Source organism: Carcharhinus amblyrhynchos, chromosome 13, assembly GCF_965287045.1.
Source record: "Carcharhinus amblyrhynchos chromosome 13, sCarAmb.v2.hapA, whole genome shotgun sequence".
Lineage (NCBI taxonomy): Eukaryota > Metazoa > Chordata > Chondrichthyes > Carcharhiniformes > Carcharhinidae > Carcharhinus > Carcharhinus amblyrhynchos.
Genome location: NC_137336.1, coordinates 48,033,016 through 48,059,804, shown reverse-complemented (window position 1 = coordinate 48,059,804; position 26,789 = coordinate 48,033,016). Strand labels below are relative to the sequence as shown.

At 41.3% G+C, this 26,789-nt stretch overlaps 1 protein-coding gene across 2 annotated transcripts in view; it reads right to left on the bottom strand.

The window, feature by feature from the left end:
- Positions 1–733: 733 nt before the first annotated feature.
- Positions 734–26,789, bottom strand: part of afap1l1a (actin filament associated protein 1-like 1a) — a 92,774-nt gene continuing 66,718 nt past the window's right edge. For both annotated transcript variants that reach the window (XM_080201653.1, XM_080201654.1), the window contains exons 15-20: positions 22,178–22,289; positions 11,338–11,502; positions 8,500–8,553; positions 6,920–7,110; positions 4,791–4,907; positions 734–3,011 (exon numbers count right to left, since the gene is read on the bottom strand). In XM_080201653.1, the coding sequence (XP_080057779.1) occupies positions 2,985–3,011; positions 4,791–4,907; positions 6,920–7,110; positions 8,500–8,553; positions 11,338–11,502; positions 22,178–22,289 (666 nt within the window). In that variant the 3' untranslated portion in view covers positions 734–2,984. The remainder of the gene's footprint in view (positions 3,012–4,790; positions 4,908–6,919; positions 7,111–8,499; positions 8,554–11,337; positions 11,503–22,177; positions 22,290–26,789) is intronic.

Sequence of the window (26,789 nt, the reverse complement as noted above, 5' to 3'; positions counted from 1 at the left end):
AGTGCACACAATTACAACATTCTCTGAAAAAAACTTTTATTTTTGAGGGTGGGGGTAGAGAGGGTACATAATTAATATTTGACCACAGATCAGATTATTAAGAAAACTGTTCATTGGTCCTTAAATATATGTGGAACCTTATCCCTTTAAAGTGCTTACACATTAAACAGTATTTTGTTGCAAATTAAAAATTGCTGACAATCAAATTCTATACGACTTAATATCACAATTCAGTCAACTCGCAAAGAAATCTTCGACTAAAAATTGTCCAGCACAGTGGTCTCTAAATATATACAGGTGCATATGAAAACTTCAACAATTAAATGAACAAGCAGAAACCTCTAGCATCCAATGAGTAATGCTAGCAAGATTGAGCCTAGAATTGGTTGGGACAATATGTTAACTCTTTTGCTTGAAACGTTAAATCACAGAAATTGCAAATTAATTCCATAAATTTACAAGTTACTTTCAAAATGTGCATTTTCAGAAAACATTTATACCATACATCATACTGAACTAAATATAGAAAATTTTAGATTCAGATCATACTTGAAACGCAGAACTGTTTTTTTTAAAGAATTAATTTATCTTGAACTGTAATGTTTTGTGTTAATGGCAATTAATTGGCAGGAGCATTGAAATCAGATTCCACCACCAACCACCATCCGCCACCCGCACCCCCCCCCGCCCCCACTCCCACCTCACCCTCCCCACCACCCCCCCACTGCCCCCTGCCACTCCACTAGGAAGAACGGAGAATTTTGCATTCCAGCCAAAAAACTCTATTCACTTCCAGCGCCACCGGAGAATCCTAGCCACGAATGAGGACGGAGGCTTTCAGCCTCAATTTTGAGTTCTATGGCTTCTCAAATGTTAAGAAAAGGTACTGATTTTGAGTTTTAAGTTTATTTGTTTGTTCACAGGTACGCTTACATTAACAATGCAATGAAATTACTGTGAAAATCCCGTAGTTGCCACACTCTGGCACCTGTTCGGATACACAGAGAGAATTTAGCATGGCCAATGCATCTAACCAGCATGTTTTTTTGGATGCTGGGAGGAAACTGGAGCACCCAGAGGAAACACATGCAGACACAGGGAGAACATGCAAACTTCACTCAGACATTCACCCAAGATCAGAATTGAGAACCAAATATTAATAGCTGTGACTTGTTCAAAAATTCTGTTGCATGTTAACATTTTTAATCTGTTATGAAAAGCACATTGTTGACTCAAAATGAATCGGGAGTTAATCTGACTTTTGTTGACTTGTGGATTATAAGTAGAAATTCCTTTGTACAAAGTGCAAACTTTAGCCCAACAGTGTTGGAAAGCCTCTTGCCAAATATTTTTTGAATGCAGTTCAAAGTCAATGAATGGTAGCGGTCGCCTCTTCCCATTACTGTGTTCTCTACCCCCACAATCCTCCAAGTTATCTGCATTCAACCAATTCTGGCTTCTTGAATATCCTGGATTTTAATTGTTTTAATATAGGTGGCTGTGCCTTCAGACGCCTTGGACCTAAACTCTGGAATTATTTATCTCGCTTTCTTCCTTTTTTATGGTGTTACTTAGAAACTAGCTCTTTGACCAAGTTTTTGATTATCAGATCTGTATCTCCTTACGTAGCTTGGTGTCAAATTTTATTTTCTGATGCTCCTGTGATTTTTTTTATTATGTTAAAGCCACTATATAAATACAAATGGTTGGGTTTATGACCAGTACACAGTGCAGCACGACACTGGTGAACTCATATGGCCAAGTACTGGTGAACCACATTACACTTCTACTTCTAATTATTCATGCTCCTACAAAGCGTCAGTGTTATTTTATTAATAAACTCCTGTGTCATGATATTGGCAAAATATTAGTGGATCGCTCCTGGTTTTCATGAGCAGGCTGTGGTTGTTGTATATGTATCCAATTGAGATATGAACACGGACTCAAGCAACTGACATTGTTTTCATTGGAGGAACAGAGTCTTATAGGAGACATGGTGTTACAGTAATAAATAATATACATGTAATGGGGCAACAGTGGGGCTGAGGGGGCACAGAGCTTGATAATATAATGTCCACACACTTTGCAGAGAAGTAGTTACTAGAAGAAATTTACCTTATGGCATAGCTGACGACAAGAAACGAGTCTCTGAGTCAGTAGCTGTCAACAATGGGATTTAAGGGACTTATTGCAGATGTCAAAGATGTTAATAGATCTGTCTGAATTTAGAGATCTGTGGGGTGGGAGAGATTACAGAGTGAAATACCACCATGAGATAATAATGTGTGGGCATGAATTGTGCATTGATGTTGTAAATAATCTTCAGTCAGTCCAAAATTTATTCAATATTCAGATTTGTTTTAACCATAAGTTGAGCAGTCTAGCTCTCATCCCAAAGCAATCCTAGTTCAAGGAACTCACAGTTATAGAGAAGAATCACAGTGTTTTGTTCTCGTGTTTAAAGCTGAAACACACAATGCATAAGCTGGAAAATATTCAAATCTAGTCCAAAATCTAGCAGTTGACCAGAAGGAGTCATTATGATCAGTTACTTGTTAATTACTTCTGATTTTCTCCCCTGAAGGCATTTACTGTACTTAACATACGGTCATAGATAAGAATTTATATGTCTTTGAGTTATGCTTGCATATGTCGGATTTTTATTCCAGTTTTCATTACAACAATTATTACAAGTTAAAGGAAGATGAGTTTTTTGACATGCTGGAGAAATGATCTGGACCTTGTAATTTAAAAGTAAAATTCTGACCTTGAAGCATAATAACCAGGCAGTTAAGGCAAACTCATTACTCCACATCCTATAACATTCTTAACATGTTCCTTCCATTTGGAGTTTCTGCTTGAGCAGGAATGCATGGCATCACTTTCCACATTATGAAAACTGACAAGCTTTGATAAAGTTGAAATTTATTACATTCCTTCCAACTTAATAAATAATCCATTGCATCCACCTTCCTCATTCCCTTTCATGTCCCTGTCTTCTTCTCCCATTCCTATAATTCAAAACAGAAAATAAATCTTTTGTTAGAATTCCATTTGCCAAACTGCATTGTGAAGAAGCAGCTTCATTTCTTTTGATTTGTTCGTATCATGAGGTGAAGTACATTGTGTGATATTAAACAGTTTGCTGCTACATTTGTATTGTGCCCACAAGGATTTTACTTAGTTGTCAGTGTAATTGCTTAGAGTTTGCTGTTTCAATAATAGCGTTTGCTTCTGAAACTGACAGCAACTTCTGGAGTCTGAACACATGCAGTTAAAAGCAAAAATCCAGATGTTGCTGTCAATGATTCCCTGATCCTCCACAGGATGCACTGTTGAAAGAACCTGGAGATGACAATCTTTAGAAATCACACAACTGATGAAAACTTCATTTCACGTGCTGTGATATCACTATTAATTTTGTAATACAATGAATAGATTTAAATGAATATTTTTATGCTTTAGCTTTTCATATGTGTATCCCAGTTTTTATTTTGTCCTCCCAAAAATTTGTAAGAAGTGAAAGATAAACAGTGTATTTTCATGCATGGCCTGCCTTCTGAGAAAACCCTTCACTGTGATTGTTACTGGATGTCTGGAGATCCCCTTGTTTTGTGTCAAATTCAAATTCACATTAGAAAAGGGGAAATCCACATAACAGAGATTGCAGTGAGTATCATTTGTTTGCTGCTGACTACAACATCTGGGCCATTGAATTTAGCACCAAATTCAATAAATAGCTTCTCTATCTTTCTGCCCATTTGAAAAGCATAGCTAAATTATTAAAACCTTTTATACATCAACGAACAGATATGATTAAAAGTGAGTGTAATTGACTTTGTACAATGCCATCTGTCCACAATGACGTGAAGAGGCATCCTAAATAATGAAACATCACCTAGAATGGCATCTACCAGAGCCATGTAGCCCTAAAGAGCTGAAGCTTTTGAACTCGCAAGCTAGACCCTGGATTGAACAGTGGCAAGTGAAACACTGGGGATTGGTGATGGTGGTGGGATAGAGGGGGGTGGGATAGAGGGGGGTGGGATAGAGGGGGGTGGGATAGAGGGGGGTGGGATAGAGGGGGGTGGGATAGAGGGGGGTGGGATAGAGGGGGGTGGGATAGAGGGGGGTGGGATAGAGGGGGGTGGGATAGAGAGGGGTGGGATAGAGAGGGGTGGGATAGAGAGGGGTGGGATAGAGAGGGGTGGGATAGAGAGGGGTGGGATAGAGAGGGGTGGGATAGAGAGGGGTGGGATAGAGAGGGGTGGGATAGAGAGGGGTGGGGGTGCTGGTGGTAAAGGTTCAGAGGAGTGCACAGTTTCTGTGTTGTGTGAAAATGATTCCAGGCCATTTAGGGCGGGATTTTCCCATCCTGCCCGCCTCGGGAATTGTAACAGCTGGGACACAGATGATACAAAGGTCCATTTCCGTTCTTGGGATGAGTGTGACCAAAAAATCCTGCCCTGGAATTCACTGCCATAAGCTACACCCAGATAAGAGAATATTAACTCTCAGAAATAAGACAGAAACACAACTTATCTGGTAATATTATTCCTGCCTAATTTATCTTCTATTAAATGCATATATGATAGTTGAACCCAAAATGCAATTGCAAAGCAGAATTTGCTATTGCATTTTACATCTGTTATTACCAGAAGAGAGAATAAAGCCAGTGTTTCAATTCTGGATGATCCAGACTCGAAACGATTCCAGTATTTTGTTTTTATCTCAGTTAATATGACTCATTGTTTTCTACTAGGGATAGAATATCTGAACAAAACTGATACCTTCGCCTTCTGTAAGACACATCCTTTACTGGAAGATACTATGGTGGGAGCTCTCTTTCTCATTTCTGAGGCACAGTTCACAGGAATGAAATGATGTTCTGTGTAATTATTTTCAGTCTGTGAGAACACAAGATGACATTTATAAACTGGACCACTCATTCACATGAATGTAGACATTTTTAAACATAATCATACATTCAACATTTGTTCATTTAGTTCTGGAGCTGTTAGCATTGTCATACACATTAATCTGAGTTATCAAATGTGAAAAGGAATCTCTGCACTATGGGCTGAATTTTAGGGGCATGTTTTTTAATAAGGGAGCATATAAAATGGAGCAAGTGTCAACCCCACTATCTTCCTGCCAATTCTGGAGTCCACCCCCATAACAGGATAGGTGGGCAAATGCTGAAATTGGCAGCATGCCTCCATAACTAAATAAATAATCAAGGGTCTCAATTTACTCTGATAATAAGTTGTCCACATGAAAAAGCATGAGCAGCAGGGTGGAGGTGGACAAGCAGTTTTAAAACAAAGCCTTTTCAAAAAGGCTGGAAGGGAGGGGGTATGTACTATCTTCCGAGGTTTCCCATTGCCCAGTGGGGGCAGACCCCCTAACGTAGACCTACTAAGTTGGTAAATGGAATTGTGTTCTTCATTAGTAGAGGAATGGAGTTTAAAAACAGTGAAGTGTTTTATTAAGGGGGGCATTACGGCAGCAAGAAGGGGAACTTTCATTCTATTATTTTGGGTTGGATTGAATTCTGGTAAACAGAAACTTCCCTCTTAAGGTAACCATTTCAATTCCTTAGTGAAAGGTTTCTGGAAATTTTCTTCCACTTATACCAAACAAAACTTGGATTCATATGGCATTTTATTATATTTCTTGCTAATGCATCAAACAAATGATGAATTACCAATAAAAGTGAAATGACATATTATGTAAAGAGTTCAGAAGCTTCCGCACACACCAAGGTTATGATTGGTCAATTCATTTGTTTTTGTTGATGTTGTTTGAAGGAGGAGCATAGGTCAGAATAGCAGAACTTTCTGCTCTCTTATAAATAATGTAATAACTTTTTTTCCACCCAGCTAACCTAATTGGTAGGTTAGTCTAACATGTCTCTGACGGACTGAGAAAATGCAGTGGGTGGGATTTTCCACCCACAGTGGCAGTAGCTGTCTGCCAATGGGTGATGGTAGGGTCACAAGATTCCGCCATTGTCAATGGGGTTTCCTGTTCTATGCCCCCCTCCCCCCCCCGTCTGCTTTCACATTCATAAGAACATAAGAAATAAGAACATAAGAAATAGGAGCAGGAGTAGGCCATCTAGCCCTTCGAGCCTGCCCCGCCATTCAATAAGATCATGGCTGATCTGTCGTGGCTCAGTTCCACTTTCCCGCCCTCTCCCCATAACCCTTAATCCCCTCTCTTATCAAAAACCCATCAACCCGCTTCTTGAAAATATTTAGCGAGGCAGCCTCCACCACTTCAACGGGTAGAGAATTCCAGAGATTCACCACCCTTTGAGTGAAGAAGTTCCTCCTCAACTCCGTTCTAAAACGCCCCCCCTTTATCTTGAGGCTGTGCCCCCTAGTCCTACTGTCTTTTTTGAGCGGGAAGAGTCTCTCCACCTCTATCCTATCCATCCCATTCATCATCTTATACGTCTCATTCAATTGGATAATCGCTGATCTTCTATCTCAATACCATCTTTTGGAATTATCCCCATATCCCTTGACGTCATTGGGATTTAGAAATCTATTGACGACATCCTGAACAATTCAGTCTCCACAGCCCTCTGAGGAGGAATTCTTTCAGTCAGAGGGTGGTGAATCTTTAGAATTCTCCATCCTCTGACTGAAAAAATCCCTCCTCATCTTGGTTCTAAATGGCCTATCTCTTCCTCTGAGGTTGTGTCCCCTGGAACTGGATGCCCCACCAGCCAAGGGAAACATCTACCCTGTTGAGCCTTGTAAAAATGTGTATTCTTCAATTAGATCAACTCTCACTCTTCTAAATGAGAACTAAACTTAAGTATGTAATGATTAGAAGATGTTAAGGTTTGTTATTTTATTTTTCACAATTTATTTCCATTTCTCTTTCAAAAATAAAATGTTTCAAGTACCTGCAGACCAGAAGAGTCTGACTTGGAGTTGATGGATAAATTAATTTCTGCTCCCCTTGCAATAGCTTTCTTCAGATTCTCTTTCACTTGTGTTAATTTGAGTTCCAACTCGACCCTCTCAGTCTCTTTATCTTTACATTTTTCTTCAAGCGTTCTTATCTTCTCTTCCAGAGCAGTTTGAGATTTTTTACCTGTGAAAAATGTCCATATTCTGTACTTTAAACCAATCACCATGTACATGGCGCATGTTTCTTGTTGACATTTAAAATGAAACCTCTTTAAAGGATTACCAAAGGCATGTAATTTAAGTTTATTAGTGTCACAAGTAGGCTTACATTAACACTGCAGTGAAGTTACTGTGAAAATCCCCTAGTCGCCACATCCCGGTGCCTATTTAGGTACACTGAGGGAAAATTCAGCATGGCCTAACCAGCACATCTTTTGGACTGTGTGACGAAATCGGAGCACCCAGAGGAAATCTACACAGACACGGGGAGAATGTGCAAACTCCACACAGACAGTGGCCCAAGCTGGGATGAGTATATTGCTAAGGTGTAACTTAATCTGAAGAGAGTTCAATTGGACCAATGGTAAGTTACTTGGAAAAGTCTAAATGTGACTTGGTTTGGAGAAATTAAGATTGGTTATGCTTGGCCCTTGACATTGTGCTGATCCAAGGTTCATGTATTGCTTTTTTTGCTTTGTTAATTTCTTCACCTCTTCTGGAAGTGTTGACACACGTTGCAGTATTGTTGCATGGTTTGCCAGTCACCTCTCACTGTGTCTCATGCAACATTATACTGTTCATGAGTTAGCATGGCAATGAATCTTGGCAGATTAGTCACTGGCACAGTCATGCCCAATTCTGATCATGGTCAGAAGTTATCCCTTCAGCATGTTAACTTATTTTTAATTAACGTGGTTCTCATTTGGTTCCACAGAGGATCTCTCCTCTGGACATTCAAATGTAGATTGTCCTCAGTGGAGATCTGCGGTCAAACTTGGCTGTGTGATTCAATTGTTAATCAGATTAATTCAGTGATCTGGTGACAAGGCGGGCGTTCATTGTTTATGTGTTTTTGTGATCATGTATCAATGACTTGAAGCAGATGTACCCATCTTCACCGGCAATCTTATTTCCACCTCAGTCAGTTCAATTTCGTGCCAATAATTAAACCCCTTTCATACGCCTCCCATTCCCTTAAACCTATGAAGGTGTTAAACTCATTCCTCCCCACACTTCTCCCCCTCCGACTCATGCCATAACCTGTGATGGCGTACTCTAGGGTTCTGCCTCTGCCACTTTTCAGTGTGTTATTCGGAAGTGAGCAACAGTGACAATATTATGATTTTCCATTCCGTTGCGCAGAGGTGCCAAACAAAGTAAACGCTTGGACATTCAAGTGCTTGGTGAAATGGAGAGAATAAGTAATTGTTCTTCCATTTCATAGTAATTTGCATGAATGGAATATGTCACTGTGTTGCTTATATCCACTGAAATTCACAACAACTAAGTAAGTATACATTCTTATAATTTTTTTTAAGATAAAAATTTTCTTCATATTATGTCAGTTTCTTACCTTTCTTTCTTTTTTCCAGTGATGTTGTAGCTGACAGACCTGCATCTTCATCAGCTAAAGCACAAAAAATGATATTTTGTAATTAGAAAACTTGCCTTCACATTGACACAACAAACAATGAACAGTGTGCTGGTGGGTGCTGTGTTGCACTAGAAAAACAATAATGTAAAATAATGTCTTTATGGGGCAAATTGGCAAGGTTTGGGAAAACCAGAATAAGTATCACATGTTGTACAATTCAGAGCAATGTTATTTGTGAGTGCATTCAATGTGATAATTTCAGCTTATCATGCACATTACAGCAAACTCAATGATGGATGTTAGGCATCCCCGACTTTTCTCTCTATCTCTCAAGCCAATATTGCCCCTATAAATGCCAAGAGCTTTCAGTCACTGCAACTGTAAAGGATTCAACAACTAGTTTATCAGCAATACTTTCACAGTAATTAAATCAGTGAAAGGAGAAATTTTAATTGGAAAGGGCAATCCAAAGTAATTAAGTATACAGCTGATACATCCAAGGCACTTCCACACATGGTCAGTAAAATGTATAATATTTAGAATTCATGAAACAATCACTTTTTTCCAGATAAATTCATTTCAGAATTAGTCAAATGTTTCGATCAATCAGTTTATGGTGCCTTCAGAAGTCTGAGGTGCTTCAAGCACTGGATTAATCATGCCAATGTGAATTAATTAGGAATTCAAGATGCATAAAATGATTCCCCATCTTTGAATTATTAAGATAACCGAAGCAAGAACAGGAAATAGTTTGTGCGCATATCACCTTTAAACTTGGAGCAATAAGATGTACCTTTTAAAGAGTAGATTTGCCTCAAATTAATAAGATTGCAATAACAAAACATTTACTCATGGCTTGGTGGCATGCTGTACGGGGCTTTTATGGGAGTGGGGGAGGACTGTTCTCTGATGAAGGGTCATCCAGACTCGAAATGTTGGCTCTGTTCTCTCTCCACAGATGCTGTCAGACCTGCTGAGATTTTCCAACATTTTTTGTTTGTGTCTCCGATGAGATAGTTTCATCTGCTTCAAATTCCCAATTAACATGGCACTTTACAAAGCAGAAGGAGTTCTGCCAATGTCCTAACCAATGTTTTTACTTCGTGTAACATAAACCAAAAATGGGCAATTTCCGTGAACCTTTTCACCATCAGAAATTGAGAAAGAGGTTGGCTGATATCAGAAGGCAAAAGGAAAAGCTGATGAACGGGAAGACAAGTACACTCCTCCAGACCACCACACTGGCAATGATCAGCAACATCCATAGGTGCTGCCCTCATTCCATTGCAATGGCAAGAGTGAGGATCCTCCCAACATTTCCAGCTAAAGGCTGAAACACTGCTGTTGGTCTGTGAAAGATTATTGTGACAGCTTCTATACTGTGTGTCTAGATGTTGTGGGTTTGGCCAAATCTGTACAATTCACCACCAGAGAATAAATTCAAATTAATCTTTAAAGAAAAAAAAAATCAGCAACAGATTTATTGAGGTGAAATAAAACTTACACTCAAGTGTTTTTCACATGTCACATAACACTTGTTTTAGTCAATGAATTATTTTTGTTATTACCTTTTTTTAGGCAAACACCAGCAACACAAAGACGTTAATGGCAATGAAATAAGAATCAATTAAACTATTTTGGTTGCTTGAAGGATAAGTACTGACCAGGACAGAATCTGTTATCTCTTCCAAAATTGACAAATGAGTCCTTACGTTCACCTAGAGAGGTGTTGTCAGCCACTAGATGGCAATAGAAGCTATAGAACAATAAGTAAAACAGACAATGGTCCTGATTTGCCCTTGTGTATTTAAGTTTTTTACATTCTTCCAAAGGAGTTGTGAAAATAAGCGCTGATAATGTTGTAACAAGGAACACTGGACATTTCAGACCTGGGTAAATATGGCTAGCAACGGTGCGTCTCTAACTCATAAGACTGATGGACCATATGACTAATAGACTAACAGACCAAAATTTTAGCCGTTCCCATCGGCGCAATCTTCCAGGCCCGCTGACAGCGGCCTGCAACTGGTGCTTGCATGGGAAACTCCACTGACAGCGGTGGGACTGGATGATCTCGCTGTCAGCCACTGGCAAGCTGCCTTCTCAAAACAAGCCATGGGGTGCGGCAGGGGCAGAAAATCCCACAAGTCGCAAATGTGAGTTAGAGTGAGTGAATTCAATAGCCCAGAATTAACATTTGTAATGAACTGTTGGTTCTCCACATCACCTATATAAAGTTGGCAGCAACTTCTGGAAGATTGAGGAGAAAAACATGCCACATCCTTAACGTGTGTTCTTCTCCCCCTTTTCTCCACACGTGTGCATTTCCAATGTCAGGAGTAGGAACTCTGCCGAGCTTTGCTAGTTACCAATGTAGGTACATAGAGATCTATTGTGGTGCCCATGGTCCCATAACGGCCTGAGATCATTTACGTGAGCATAAACCAGGTACTGAGCCTGCATGCAGCAAAGTGCCTGAACTCCTGGAGAACTTATCATTTTTTTTCTTTCTATAGTATCGGTGTGCTGCTTTGATGGGGAAAAAAAATGAATGCAACTACAAAATAAAACTCTAATTGCATGCAAATCCAAATTCTCCACAATAGCAATTGCACTTAAGGTTTGTTTCTGAACCTTTGGCTCATTGTTGCAAAAGTAAGAATAAAAATACTGAAAATGGCTTCCCTCTGCTCAAAGTCTGATATCTTTGAATGTTTACCCAATAATGTAGTATTCCAGTGCCAATAAATTTGTTACAAACACATTACTGAGCTTCCAAGGTTCCTTGTGTTTCGAGGAGTAAGGTGAAGGCTGTACCTGTGCAAACTTTCAGAGCTTCACGGAACTCTTTCTTCTCTTTGCGAAGCTGCATTAATTCTCTGCGAATTGAATTCTTCTGATTTTCAAGTGCCTCCTTCTCAGTTAGCCACCTCTTTGCATCTTCTTCCGCTCGGGTCTTCCCATATTTTGACTGATTTGCGTCTGAAAAATAGGGATGGCATCAGGCTACAGGTGCTGAGCTAAAAATTTGTTTACGATAAACAGATTCATTTGAAAGTGTAATTTGATTCCCATGTGGTAAGATAAGGACATAATGCTCATGCTTGGGATTCCAGTCTCTGCCATTATTAAACTACAAGTTCCATGGAGAAAGGGTGTGCTTTGCTATGAAGAGCATTTCTAAAGATAAGTGTATTTCTCAACTTCCCAACATGTGTATGTTTTTTGGCTTTCTGCAAATAGATACAGTTTAAGTTTCAGTTTTAAGTTTATTTATTAATGTCACAAGTAGGCTTACATTAATAGTGCAAATAAGTTACTGTGAAAAACCCCCCGCCACCACACACCGGCTCCAGTTCAGGTACATGGAGGAGAATTTAGCACGGCCAATGCACCTAACCAGCAAATCTTTTGGATGATGGGAGGAAACCAGAGCACCTGGAGGAAACCCATGCAGACATGGGGGGAATGTGCAGACTCCGCACAGTGACCCAAGCTAGGAATTGAACCCAGGTCCCTGGCGCTGTAAGACAGTACCAGGGATCTGGATTCAATTCCCAGCTTGGGTCACTGACAAATTAACATGTACCACAAATATTAATATATCAACCTATTCCTTTAATATGGAGAGTATTTCATCATTGTTAATTTTTAACCTGAGGTTAATAAGTGTAGGCAAATAATTGCAGCTAATACAATTATCTAGAATTTAAAAAAACCCTCTTGCAAGCTTTTCCCACACAAATGGTCCACTTTCATGGGTCATTTTCCTTTGCTTTATTTGTGTTTGGTTGGAGTCATAGAGGTTTACAACATTGGAAACAGGAAATACAGAGATGGGGGAAAGAGAAACAGGTGAAAAGTGACACAGAAATGAGGCACAGGGAAAAGGAGACACAGGAGAGAAGCGACACAGGGGTTAAGAGTCATTGAGGTTTACAGCACAGAACCAGGCCCTTCGTCTCAACTTGTCCAGGCCACCCAGTTTTTACCATTAAGCTAGTCCCAATTGCCCATGTTTGGCCCATATCCCTTTATAGCAATCTTACTCATGTAACTGCTTTTTAAAATTGTACCTGCCTCTACTTCTACCTCAGGCAGCTCATTCTAGACACACACCACTCTCTGTGTAAAACAAATGCCCATCTGGACCTTTTTGTGTTTCTTCCCTCTCACCCTAAACCTATGCCCTCTAGTTTTAGACTCCCCTACCTTTGGGAGTGGATGCTGACTATCTACCCTATCTATGCCCCTCATTATTTATAGACATTTATAGATCACCCTAAGCCTCCTGCTCCCAGTCTTTCCAGCCTTTCCTTATAATCAAACCATCAAATCCCAGTAGCATACTATTAAGTCTTTTCTGCACTCTTTCTAGTTTAATAATATCCTTTCTATAATAGGGTGACCAGAATTGTACACAGTATTCCAAATGTGGCCTTACCAATGTCTTGTACAACTTCAACAAGATATCCCAACTTCTGTATTTAATGTTCTGACGAATGAAACCAAGCATGCCAAATGCTTTCTTCACCACTGTCTACCTGTGACTCCACTTTCAAGGAGCTATGAACCTGTACTCTTAGACCTCTTTTTCTATAACTCTCCCCAACGCCCTACCATTAACTGAGGAAGTCCTGCCCTAGTTTAATTTAGATAAATACCTCATATTTATCTAAATTAAACTCCAACTGCCATTCATCAACCCAGTGGCCCAATTGATCATGATCCCCTTGCAATCTTCACTGTCCACTATGCCACCAATCTTGGCGTCAACTGCAAACTTACTAACCATGCCACCTAAATTCTCAGCCAAATCATTAACATAAATGACAAATAGCAGTGGACCCAGCACCAATCCCTGAGGCGCACTGCTGGTCACAAGCCTCCAGTTTGAAAAACGACCCTCTACAACCACCCTCTGTCTTCTGTCGTGGGGCCAATTTTGTATCCAATTGGCTCCCTCACCTTGGATCCTATGAGATTTAATCTTATATAACAACCTACCATCTGGTACCTTGCCAAAGGCCTTTCTAATGTTGTCCTACTGCAGTCAGTTAGTTATATTTTGGGGAGAAATGTTCATCCTCAATCTCATATCAAAAAACAAAGATGTGAGTGATCTTAGCTGTCCACATAGCAATTTGCATGGGGTCCATGGAAATACAATGCTTTGATGCATCCTCACCACCACAGGCAGCAAGGTGTAGCTGCACTGTGGTACATTTACATAGCTAATTGCCATTATAAACGTGGACATGGAAACTTACAATGGAAAAATCTGATAAATGTCAAGTCTATAATTTTTCTTGTGAGGAGCAATTGTATACTTGAGACACTTAAGCAGGCAGATGGAACTGCAATTTTGGCTAGTCAGCTATTGAAAATAGACTATTTGAAATGTTAGTAACTCATAGAACAGAGAAATTTAGGCCTGGATTTTTGGCGACTCGAATCAACACAGAAGCCCTTTTAAGAATGGCAGGTGGGACTCAACTTTGGGATTCCTGGTCCATTCCCATTTCTGACAATTTTCATTGGAATGGGAGATGAGGGCTGCATGTAGCTGTCCCTCCTTTGCAGAGGTGGACAGTTCAAAGTCCATCCCCCCTTCCCCCCCACTACTGCTGGGCAGTGAGACTCTTTGAGAATATATGGGGTGGGATCCTCCAGTTGTTTACATCAATGGGATTTTCCCATCCTGCTGCAGTGGACAGAGATTTGGCTCACTACCGAATTCTCCATCCTCTCTGGCAGTTGCTGTGGGGCGTGAATGGCTGGACAGTTCCAGCTGCAGTTAATGGCCTCTCAGGAATGCTGAACCAGAGCAACTTCAGTTCCAAATGCAGAACCAACAAATACTGCTGTTAGCAATGGGCTAACAGGCCTTCCAATTAAGTCCTAATTTGATGTCAGTTATTCAATAGAAGTCACTGATATATAAAAGGGTTACAGATGGCACTGGGCGTTGACGGAAAATTGCGCGTGGGGTTGGATCAAAGAAATAAAGGTATTTTGTGAAGAAACAGAACTTGTGTCTCCTTTACTGAACTGTAACTGAGAAACTCAAACACCTGCTCCTGGAACGTTGTCACTGACAGACTTTGAGATATTAAAAGAAACGTGCATTCATTTTCAATAGTTGCATGCTGTGATTGATTATAGGGCTCTGTCCTGCGCATGGACTCATTGATTACTACTTTGTAAATGTTGAGATAGATTAGAGTACTTTTCCCTTTGGGAAAAGTGCTCTTCTGCATTCAAAACTGAAGAAAACACTGCTTGGGATCTCTAGTGTTGATCGCTGCAAATCACTGAAGCAATTTAAACAGGACCAAAAAAAACCTTCAGCAGCTTTCACTTAGAGGGAAAAATGTTTGGAGGCAAACCGTAATACCTAAATATTAAAATTCAACTTCAGCAAGTGTTGAATCTGTTGTACAACTTATCAGATCATATGAAGTGGAAGCAGAAATAGGCTATTCAGCTCACTGGGCCTGCTCTACCACTCAGTCGGATCATGGCTGATCTGACTCTAGGCTCAGCTCAATTCTTCTACCTGCCCTGAACTCCCCATAACTCCAGACTTCCTTGTAGAGCAAAAACGAACTCAACCTTGAATATGTTTCAATTGTCCACTGCTCTCTGGGGAAAATAACATCCAAGAGCAATGACTCTCTGACATCCTTCTCAGCTCAGTCTTAAAAGAAGAAACCACTTATTGTGTTCCTGGTTCCCGATTCCTCCATTCATCCTCTGAGCAGCCACCCTGTCAAGCCCCCTCAAAGTCTTGTACGTTTCATTAAGGTTAGCTCTCATTCTTCTAAACTCCAACGAGTAAGGGCCCAATCTCTTCAACCCCTCCTCATAAAACAATCCCCTTTTCCCAGAAATCCACCTATATATAGGTACATATACCTGAAGGAAGGAGGCATGAGTTGGCATGTTTGGGGCATGGGGTGTGTGTGACAAATGGGGTGAGATCTAGAGGGTTGTACACTCTTGGTAAAGTCTCAACAATGTTCTGGACAGTTGTGGTAAGACTTCCCTACTTTTATACTGCAAAGAAAGATCAACGTTCTACTTGCCATTCTATTTACTTGCTGTTACTATCCTTTGTGAATCATGTACAAGGACACCCAGATTCCTCAGTACCATTCTGTAGTCAATCTCTATTTCAATAGTATTCTGCTTCTCTATTCTTTACATTTATGTGGCATCTTTAACATAATGAAACATCCTAAGGCACCTTCCAGGAGCATGAAAAGACAAAGCTTGACACTGAGGACTGAATTTTCACTCCTGAATAAGGGGCACAGAGTCAGAAAAATTCCTGTGCCACAGAGCCTGTCTCAGGAGTAAGTACCCTGGATGGTATGATTTTGGTTCTGGGTATGGGTGCCAACAAGTCACCCCCCAGAAACAGTGAACAGTGTGGAGGGGCTGCTGGGTGTAGAGGTGAGCTGTTTAAAAGGCCAGCGTTGGTGTTCTGGGACTTTGGCATAGCTGCAAAAAAAAAACAACCTTCTAGTTCTCACACTATTTGTCATACACACCCCATGCCCCAACCATGCCAACTCATGCCACTTCATGTCTCCAAAGCCCCACTGCACCTCATAACCTTTATTCCAAAATATGCCCTCACTCATATCCATGGCCCTTTATAGCATATACATCAATTTAGTGCCAACCCTTGCTAACACATTGCCTTACCCACTATCTTTTGTCCTTACATCTTCCATGCCAATTCACCCAGGATCCACAATGGTTGGACCTCAGGGCTCATGCTCAGATGAAAAAAGACAAAGTTCTTTGTCTATGGCAAACATTATTTTTTTGTGTCAACAAAATCTCTCCTTCATAAAATCTCAGTCACCAATTACATTACTTCTACAAGATAAGGTGGAATTTTACTGCCCCATCATGGTGGGGGTGGGGTCAATATGTGGTGAGCTATTCAGACGTCCATCGACTTAAGTGGGACCAAAAAATTCTGCTGGTGGAAGGGGCCATAAATTTCCACCCATAATTCCTTATATAAACAAACAATTTATTCAAGTACTTAATCTCCTTGTAAGATAAGCATTTGTATTCACAACCCCACATCAAAGACTTTGTAATCACTTGTAGCTGTCAATCAAATTGAGCTGTCAGGTAAATCACTGCGATAATGATAATTTGTGAAATGAGTCATGTAGCACAAATTCTATAAATGATAACTCCTCTGGATTAGGTCTCCAGATGGAGTGAAATAACAAGCACTGTTTTCTTAAAAATGCAGCATGATTTAAAAAAAATGTATAAAGGCTAGATGATTTAAATGCCTCGACAGCTTTACAGCTCCAATGAGCCTTTACAGTTCCCTTGACAGCACCAATGCATTTATCCACTTTTTATGTGCATTTATGTCTACTTTTAAAAACCCCAAAGGGTATCTGGTCTCTCCCAAAAGTGTTCCTGGACATATCCAAAAGGGTATACTACCTCTCCAAAGATGTTTGGCAGCTTTAGTCCTTCTCCTGGAAGGTCTGATAGCCACAAATCATGTTTTGGACATCCCAGTGATAAAAATTGGATGTGTTTGAAGCGAGCTTCATGTCTATACGGGCAGCTGTCTCTGTAAATTATAAGCAAGCTGCAATTCAACTCTATTTTCCTCTGTCAGTGAAAATGCTGAGTGCCTGGTTCAGGGGCAGACCTCATAGAATTAGGTCTCTGGCAGCATCTTGGCTAAGCCAAAGTCCCTTTCCATCTTAACAACAATTCAGGCCTCAGTGTATTTCTTTACAAACTTCAAACATACGACCAACATGAAAGAACCCCATCAGTTACTCGCTTCTGTAATACTGTCTAGTGAACTGAAATTTATTTTTCATCCACAAAGACTTTCATAATGCAATGTTTCATGAGGCAATTTCACCCAAAAAGCCTTTTTCAAATTGTGTGCATGTACTGTACACACAGTAGGATTTGGTGGAATGTCAGATGAGCTGTTGCCTAGACTGACACAGGATCCAAGCAGCATAAATAAAAAAAACTTATTCCATTGTTTTTGGGTGGAACTTCCTTCACAAACTGGCATGAAGGCAGTCTGTCATTGGCCGGTGGTAGGATGTTCTGTTCCCGCCCTGTCAACAGGGTTGAATGCATCCCTCACCGCAGGAAAATTCCAGTCATTGGGTGGAATCTTCCGGCTGTTCACATCAGCGGATTTTTCTGGTCCCACTGCAGTGAACGGAGGTTTGGCTGAGTGCCTAATTCTCCATTCTCACTTGCAGCGTTAGCGGGGCGTGAATCGTTGATAGGATCGTGCCCATTGGCCAGGACTTTACAACCTCGCTCGAGCAAGGCTCTGAAAGTCCACCCGAGGCCAATGGAGAATTCCATCCTGCGAGCCTCGCTCACGCTGATTCTGGTGCGGGCGTGCCAGTAAAATTCCAGCCATTGTCTCTAAATGTTCAGATTTGTTCCAGCTCCCTGATAAAGAAATGTCCTGTAAAATTCCATACTGCACTCAATAGCTTAGAATGGCTATAAATATAATATTGTTTGTGGTGTTATCTATGTAAGTTTCAATAATTAGTTATGAAGCTCGTGGAAAGAAAATAATCTTGTAGAAGGCGTTAATTAACAAACTAATGTTGGACTTTTGTGCCCATTTGTCAAGAGGGTACATTATTCCCTAGCCCTTTAAAGGAAGGACTGTACGATGAAGTTGGCCTTGAATTTCTGAGCAAGATGCATTGTATTTAGTGAAGTCTTTCCTTTGTAGAAAGCAAGCTCACTAGCCATGTGCCCTGATAGTAATGGGATACTAATGTTAACACAGGTCCTGATGCGATCTGTGTTTAATCTCAACACTTTGTAACCATGTGACAAAGGCAATGTGGTGAAAAGAAATGCAGGTTATGAGCTGTCATCTGTTCAGGATATAGGTGAGCTGGAATTCAGTGTTTGAGTGTTAGAGTAAACTCTGACGGCATCCTGACAGCTGGGATTGAGTGATGAGTGCAAACACCATTACGGACTCAGCATTTCATGTTTACACAAGCCTCGTCATTTATACTGAATTATTTTCTCTTATTTTGTAAGGATTTGCATTCTGCTAGCTTCAGTTAGTTCAAGTCATTCGGCTGCAACACACTATTCTGATGTTGGGAGAATGCAGGAGACTCATATAGTGCTTACCTCAGAATCGCATAAGAGCTCATCGTCAGGTCTAATTAGATAGCTGTTTCAAAGGGCCAGGACAGACATGATAGAACGAATGTCCGCCTTCTGCGTTATATGATTCAATGATCTCCACATCTAGCTTAGATGCACCTTCAAATGTAACTAACTAATTAGGCACATCAATTGAGAAATGGCACAATGTACCTTTGGGCGTGCCATGCTCTTCAAATTGCAGTTCAATTTCATTGCAATAAACTATTGTTAATTAACATCAGTTATGTTGTAATAAATTATTTCTCCTGATCCCGAAGGAACATTTGCAATAATTGGCAGAGGAACACCAATGAGGCAAACAGGCTGCCAGGGGAATAGCGTTCCCATTTCCTGTGTGAATGATGACATTTAAACTGTGTGCCTGTCCTACGCTTTAGTGTATACAGCATGCTGCAGCTTTGAGACAACCATGTGGTCATCAAAACTCTTTTAGCTGGAAGCCTAATTCTATGTCTCCCTGACACAGACCACAAAGAACCAGAACTGATGCACTTAAGATCAAATGTAATTGTGGCTCAAATATAATTGTTTGCAACATTGCTGTAAAGTGGTTCTAAAAACTTTCTGATGGACAGGATTTTTTTCCCACTGTTGTTGAAACCTTCAGCTAACGCATGCAGGTTATGTTGTTTATTTATTAGAGTCACAAGTAGGCTTACGTGAACATTGCAATAAAGTTTACTGTGAAAATCCCTTAGTCGCCACACTCTAGCGCTTGTTCAGGTACAGTGAGGGAGAATTCAGCATGGCCAATGCACCTAACCAACATGTCTTTTGGACTGTGGGAGGAAACCAGAGCACCTGGAGGAAACCCACACAGACACGGGGAAAACACTTCTTTTGAGTTTGTGATTTTAAACTTACTGTGGATACTTAACCTGCTACATTCATTACAACAGAAAACAATCACTTACTCACTGTGCACTGCCAGCACATTATAATTCTTTTTAAATGAGGTGATTGCATGCATTTCATCACAACTTTTAAATACAAAATCTAAATATACTGTTCCCATTTCTCTTGGGCTGTACATTCATTAGAGACAATTTAACTCAAAACGCACAGGCAACTACCTTGGCTCTCTCCAAGTCAGTCTCAGTGACAAAGCCTGTTGGAACTGTCACTTTCTGTTATTCTAACTGAGGAAGGAGAAGCTTGCTTGGAAAGTGCTGTTGTGGTATGTCTAGTTAATTAAAAAAAAGCCCTGGTGGCTTAACAGGAACTCGACGGCCGGGATTTTATGGCCTCGCTTGGGGCGGGCGAGGTGGTAAAATTCTGGCCTACAACTCTCTGAATTAATTTTATAATCAAAAGCAGTGATAAAATAGTGTCATTTTGATTGGGCAAAACACTGGTGTAGTAGGCCTACTAGCTCAGCGTCTTTCCAGGTATTGCTTTTGTAAATTCCAGGTTGGCACCCATTGAAATTTGGTCTGGGCAGTTTGGACAGATGCTATGTACAGACGGTGGGAATTTGGATCTGGAAACCCCAGCCCTGAACCCAGATTTTGCCTTTCTTGCAGGGGAGAGAATAGGGGAAAAAATTCTAATGTTTCCGTGGTTCATGAAGACACATGTTAAAATAAAGTTGCCTCAGGAAAATACTAGTGGGTTGTCCAAACATGGTTACTGCATATTAGACCTGGTAAGAGAAAGTCTAAAAGTTTTTGGACTTCTTTAGAGACATATGGTATCCTTTTTGATATGGTTCATAGACACCTTTGGGATTGTTAGAAGAAGCACAAATATGTGTACAAAGCACACAAACTCATTGGAACTGACATGAGAACTGTCGTTCTGACTTTGCACTCCTGACCCATGAGTGAAAATTCAGACCTCTGCGTTTAGAGTCAGACGTCTAGAAATATTTATAATTTACAAATACTAAAAATCTAGCGGGGGGGTTGGTGGTGGGGAAAATGGGCGTTGTCTCCGGCTGTTCACAACCATGGGATTTTCCAGCCCTCTTGGCAGTGCATCCTTTCTCGTGGTTTCTGAGGCAGCATGAGGTGGTCCCAATGGGAAATCCCAATAAAAGCGGGAAGAACCAGAGAATCCCACCTCCAGTGAACAGTGAGCCACCTCCCGCCACCAAGAAAAATGGGGCTGGAGACTTTCCACCCCGGTGTCTGGAAGAAAAATCTGATTCTGTTCACACTTGACTTTCATTATAAGAAAAGCAAACACTGCAGCTTAAAACATGATCCTACCTCCTGCCTATTATCGGTCTGCTGAACTGTTAAAGAAGTTTGCATTTTTGAAACAATATTGGGCATTCCTTTCATAAGGAACAATCCAAAATCCATCAAAATTGGACCAGTAATATAATAAAGTTATTATATTACCATACAGCACTATACATCTTAAAAAAGCCTGTTGATATGTTGTACTCTTTTTCATAATAAGGAGTATCAAAATCCTAATATTGGGCCTTGGATCTTACTGTAGTGACTGTGAAAGAAATTATATCTGAAAATCTCTGTCACTATAGACCCATCACTACAATTTGTGTGATGGCACAGCTTTTAAACCTTTAAAAATATTAAGCAAGCAGCAGTTAGGCCTTTAAATGAGTCATGTGGCTTAATAGATTCTCAGAGTATTTTGGAAAATTGATCCAAGTCAGTGAAGGTTCTCTGATAAGCAAATGAATCAATGAATCTCTACAGAGCAGAAAGAGGCAATTTGGCCAATCAAGACTGCATCAACAACAATCCCACCCAGGCCCTATGCACATAAACCCACCGTAACCCTGCTAGTGCCCCCGACACTAAGGGTCAATTTAGCATGGCCAATCCACCTAACCCACACATCTTTGGAGTGTGGGGGGAAACTGGAGCACCCAGAGGAAACCCACGTTGGCACGGGGAGAATGTGCAAACTCCACACAGTCAGTCACCCAAGGCCAGGATTGAACCCGGGTCTCTGGTACTGTGAGGCAGCAGTGCTGACCACTGTCCCACTGTGTCACCCACAAAGTCGCAGCTGAATGTTGGTTAGAACTCGGGAGTACTTTATTTACCAAGTAGCTACCCCAGCCACCAAAAAAAGATTGGACCTTCTGAACAAGAGTGGAGTACAACCAACAAGCCAATTTGCTTACCTCACTGTTAATGACTCACTGCCTCTATCTGATTTGATGTGGAGATGCTAGCGTTAGACTGGGCCTTCAGCACTCCGAAAGCTAGTGGCATTTACTACCAAATAAACCTGTTGGACTTTAACCTGGTGTTGTGAGACTTCTTACTCTATCTGATTTGCCAGGTGTGCACCAACGAGCAGCTGTGTCTGCCTCAGTTGGTCAACATGGCAGTTCCTGAGTTGACTTGTTCAGCCTACCTTGTAAATTCCCCCAAATGGATGAGATTAACTTTTAAAATGGACTGCAAGATTGAAAAGGAATAAACTGTGAATAAAACTGGCTTCTTACTTGAGCTGTGCCGTTTAATCTTAATTTGAACATTAGCTTTCTGTGAGGCATCAGCTGACATGGAAGCTTGGCGTTTTACTTGTGAGGTGGCAGGTCGCTTCTGTTCTTCAACCTGAAGAAGACAAAAACAAAACTGTGAACCAAACGCCTGTTAAAGTTGCAGTTAGCAAATACGCTGCCCGTTATGGGCAGATCAGTCAAGTTCAGTGAAACATTGGCGAGGTCCAAGTGAGCCTAAATACATTAGCCATGAAACTGTGTGTGATCCATGTAGCATGTGGACAAGGCCCACCAGCATGGGGAGATACAAGGATCAATTAAAATCTATCCTCTGGTCTCATCCTCATAACTGTGACAAGATACAGTCATCAAATACAGCCAATGAACCCTGTCCCTCTGGACCCTTTTTGAATTTTATTCAGCTCAGGTGCCAGCCAAGGCAGGCAAGTGACTTCAGGGGAAAGGAAATCAATTGAGAGAGGAGGCAGGAAGCAAGCAGGAATGGCAGCAACCACAGTGCTAAAGTGGAGGTAGCAGGAGCATGAAAAAAATTGCCTGGATTTGGTGGAACTGCAGGCTCCAACTCACCCATTTGAAGAATAGATCCAGAAATGAGGCCAGTACATCACTTAAATATTGAGACAATGGATCTTGCTGTAGTGGCTGTGAAAGAAGTGATGTTTGCAAATCTTTGTCAATACAGAACCATCATTACAATTCGTGTGATGGCACAGCTTTTAAAGCTTTAAAAATATTAAGCAGGCAGCAGTCAGGCCTTTAAATGAGTCTTGTGACCTAATCTATAGATCCTCAGAGCACTTTGGAAAGTTGATCTAAAGTCAGTGAAGGTGCTCTGATAAGCAAATGAATCAAAGAATCCCTGCAGAGCAGAAAGAGGCCATTCAGCCGATCAAGCCTGCATCGACAACAATCCCACCCAGGCCCGAGAGACTATCTTCAAAAGGAGAGGGGGAAGATGAGGCTGCTTTGATGCACTCGCTCAATTGCTGCCACATTTTCTACATTGTAATAGTGACAGCGCCCAAGTCTTTCACTGGTTGCGAGGTATTTGGTACGTACTGAGCTCATGAAAGGCTTGGGTCACTGTCTGTGCAGAGTCTGCACATTCTCCCATGTCTGCATAGGTTTCTTCCAGATGCTCCGGTTTCCTCCCACAGTGCAGGTTAGGTGCATTGGCCATGCTGAATTCTTTTTGATGGGAACTAGAATGCCAAGTAAATAGCCATTCATTCTCTATTATTATTTTGCAAGACACTTCGCATCTGCATCAGCCCTTGTTTAGAAAATCTGCACACACTAATAGTATTCTAAAGTTGTAACTTTGAAGGCATGTGTAAATATGATGGGTTTTTTTGCCCCAGGAAATTTGTTGCTGCATTGAAAGTGAGCAGCTGAGGTAAAACCTTGATGGTGGGCATTCGGCTTTCTTGGATATAGGTCCATTGAGAAGAACATTACTGTTTTCTTGGATGAAGGATTCTAGAAGTCTGGAAGCATTGTGGATTAGTGTTTTTATCAGGCCTTTTGGATATTACAGCATTGGGAAATCATTCAATATATCTACGGCCTCGGGCACCTGTCTATTGATACCACCAGCATTGAGCTTTCACATCCTTTCTAATTTGCTATTATTAACAAAGGCAAAGCAGGCTTGCACTGGTTTGATACAACAGGGCCCGGGATCACATTTGCATCTGGAGGGACAGACTTTGAAAACAGCCGTTTTTTTCTGTAACACGGTATAAATTCCCAGCACATAGTCCCTCCCGCCTGCCTGTGAAATATTCCCTCGAGACAAAAGTGGGAAAGGTCTTTGTTCCTGTGAAAGTTTATGGGAGAAACTTCTCAGATCAGAGGTGGGGCTTTGATGGTCATAAATTAAACCAGGCTCACAGGAAACAGGAGGCCCACAGAGGTCAAACAGGCTGTTTTTTTATGCCACACCTGTCAATACCTTACATGCTCATGGTTTGAAATTTTTTGCAAAAGCACAATTGTCAAATAATGCTACACCTTTTATAGAAGAATTGTGGTGAAATATAAACATATAAATAAAGAACTGTCAATGCTAGGAATCTGAAATTTAAAAAAAAGAGATTGTGGAGAAGACACACACAGTTCGTCAGCATCTGGGAAGCGCAAAGATAGGTTAAGCACTTATCGAGTAGGGCCTTTGCCACGGTGACACAGTGGTTAGCACTGCTGCCTCGCAGCGCCAGGGACCCGTGTTCAATTCCCAGCTTGGGTCATGAGTCTGCATGTTCTCCCCGTGTCTGCAGGGGTTTTCTCTAGGTGTTCCGGTTTCCTCCCACAGTCCGAAAGACATGTTGTCAGGTGCATTGGTCAGACTAAATTCTCCCTCAGTGTACCCAAGCAGGTGCCGAAGTGTGGCGACTGGGGGATTTTCACAGTAACTTAATTTCAGTGTTAATGTAAACCTACTTGTGACTAATAAATAAACTTTACTTTAAAATAGACAAAATTCTGACCAAGGATCTAATTCTGAAACGCGGACCTGAATACTGAATTTTTCTTTCTTCAGTTACCAGTAGACCATTGGTGTCGATTCTACCTGCCTCCCCACTCCCTGACCTGGGGAGAATGGTGGGATGGAAGAGCATAAAACCATTTGCATTCATCAGGCTCAAATCCTCACTCCCTGCCTGTAACACTGTGAAGCTAAAGAGTTGGATAAGACCAAGAGACATCATGGGGATTGTGATGCATGATTAACTCATGTTTCATTAGTTGCAATGTGGCCAGCAAATGTCTTCAGTGGCCGGGGGCGCAGCTCTGGTTAGAGTTCGAGAGAGGTCAACAGTGGGTTTCCTCCAGGTGCTCCGGTTTCCTCCCATGGTCCAAAGATGTGTGGGTTAGGCCAAGCTAAATTGACCCTAGTGCCGGGGGGGCGATTAATAAGGTAAATATGTGGGGTTATGGGAATGGGGTCTGGGTGAGATTGTGGTTGGTGCAGACTCGATGGGCTGAATGGCCTCCTTCTGCACTGTAGGGATTGTATGATGATACTTAAAGCTAGCCTGCACCTCTTACAAGGGAAGTGCACTGTGGCTGTAGCAGCTGTTGGAAGGAACTGTGGGAGAGAGTGTCAAATCTAGAAGAACAGAGTGTGTGATGCAAGAGGACAGAGAGTTTATCCAAAGCTTCCCTGACCCAACATTGGAGGCCTTGGTCCAGGAGGAAAAATGTCCTCCACTATAGGGGACTAGGCAGACACTCAGAAGGCAGTGGGAGCAGAAAAGCATTGCTGTTAATACTGGCAGCCTGGCCAGAGGACTGGAAAGGAGTGGCAAAAAAAAAAATTAGTGATCTCACACAAAGTGATCATCCTTGAAAATGAATCACTTGACTTGCACCCTGCTCCATTCACCACTCACGGGCCACATTTTCCTGCCCTGTCATGAAGAGGCCCATCGCAGGTTATTCGACAGCTTAGCTAAAAGTCCATTGGCTTTCAGTGGGTTTGGAAAATCCCGATGACAGGCAGGGCTGGAAAATCCCACCCACACTTCATTAATCTACCAACATTCTGGAGCAACCACAACCCATGCTTCACATTGGTAGCTTTGTCTCATACAAATAGCATTGCTGCAAACCTCACGCCTATTCCTCACACCTTACGCTCACTCCTAAATATTCAAGTGTGACAGGATCACCCAAACACACTGCACCAGATTCACCGATATACTTCCCTCTCTCTTGCAGGGCTGGTGGTCCATCATTGCAGGGTACGGCACCATAAGCCCCTGGGTGAATAAGACATCCTGCTGAAAGTCTTTCTCCTCCTCCTGCACTCTTTGCAAGCAGCTAATCCTCCTCTTTGCTGTCTCAGAACAGTTTTCCTGTCACACTGCAAGCCAAGGAGAATAGTATTGGCAGCACCAATGACAAGCAGCTGGTGGTCTGACCAGGACAATGAGATCATGGCTGATCTGTGGCCTAACTCTATACGTGCCTATGGCCCATGTCCCTTAATATCTTTGCTTAACAAAAATGTATCGATCGCAGATTAAAATTAACAACTGATCTCGTATCAACTGTCATTTAGGGAAGAGAGTTCCAAACCTCTGCCACCCTTTGTGTGGAGAAATGCTTTCTATCATCTCTCCTGAATGGTCTGGCCCTAATTTTTAGACTGTGTTCCCTAGTTCTAGAGTCTCCAACCATCTTTATCTACCCTGTCTTTTCGTTTTAATATCTTGGAAGGCTTTGATCCATCACCCCTTAACCTTCTAAATTCTAGAGAAAATAGATCACCTCATAACTTGACCCCAAAAATCCAGGTATCATTCTTGTAAACATTTGTTGCACTCTCTCTGAGGCCAGTATATCCTTCCTAATTTGTGGTGTCCAGATCTACTCACAGCACTCCAAGTGGGGTCTAACTAATTAACGATCTCTTTAAATACCACTTTTTGTTGCTGCATGCATGCTTAGCTGTGCACATTTAAGAGATGGAGCAGCAATGTTAGAAATTGAGGCTCCGACATCAAATCAATATTATCCTAACTAACATCATGGACTGCTTACTCAGCATACTACTGGAGGAGTGCTTTAGATGCACATACGCTAC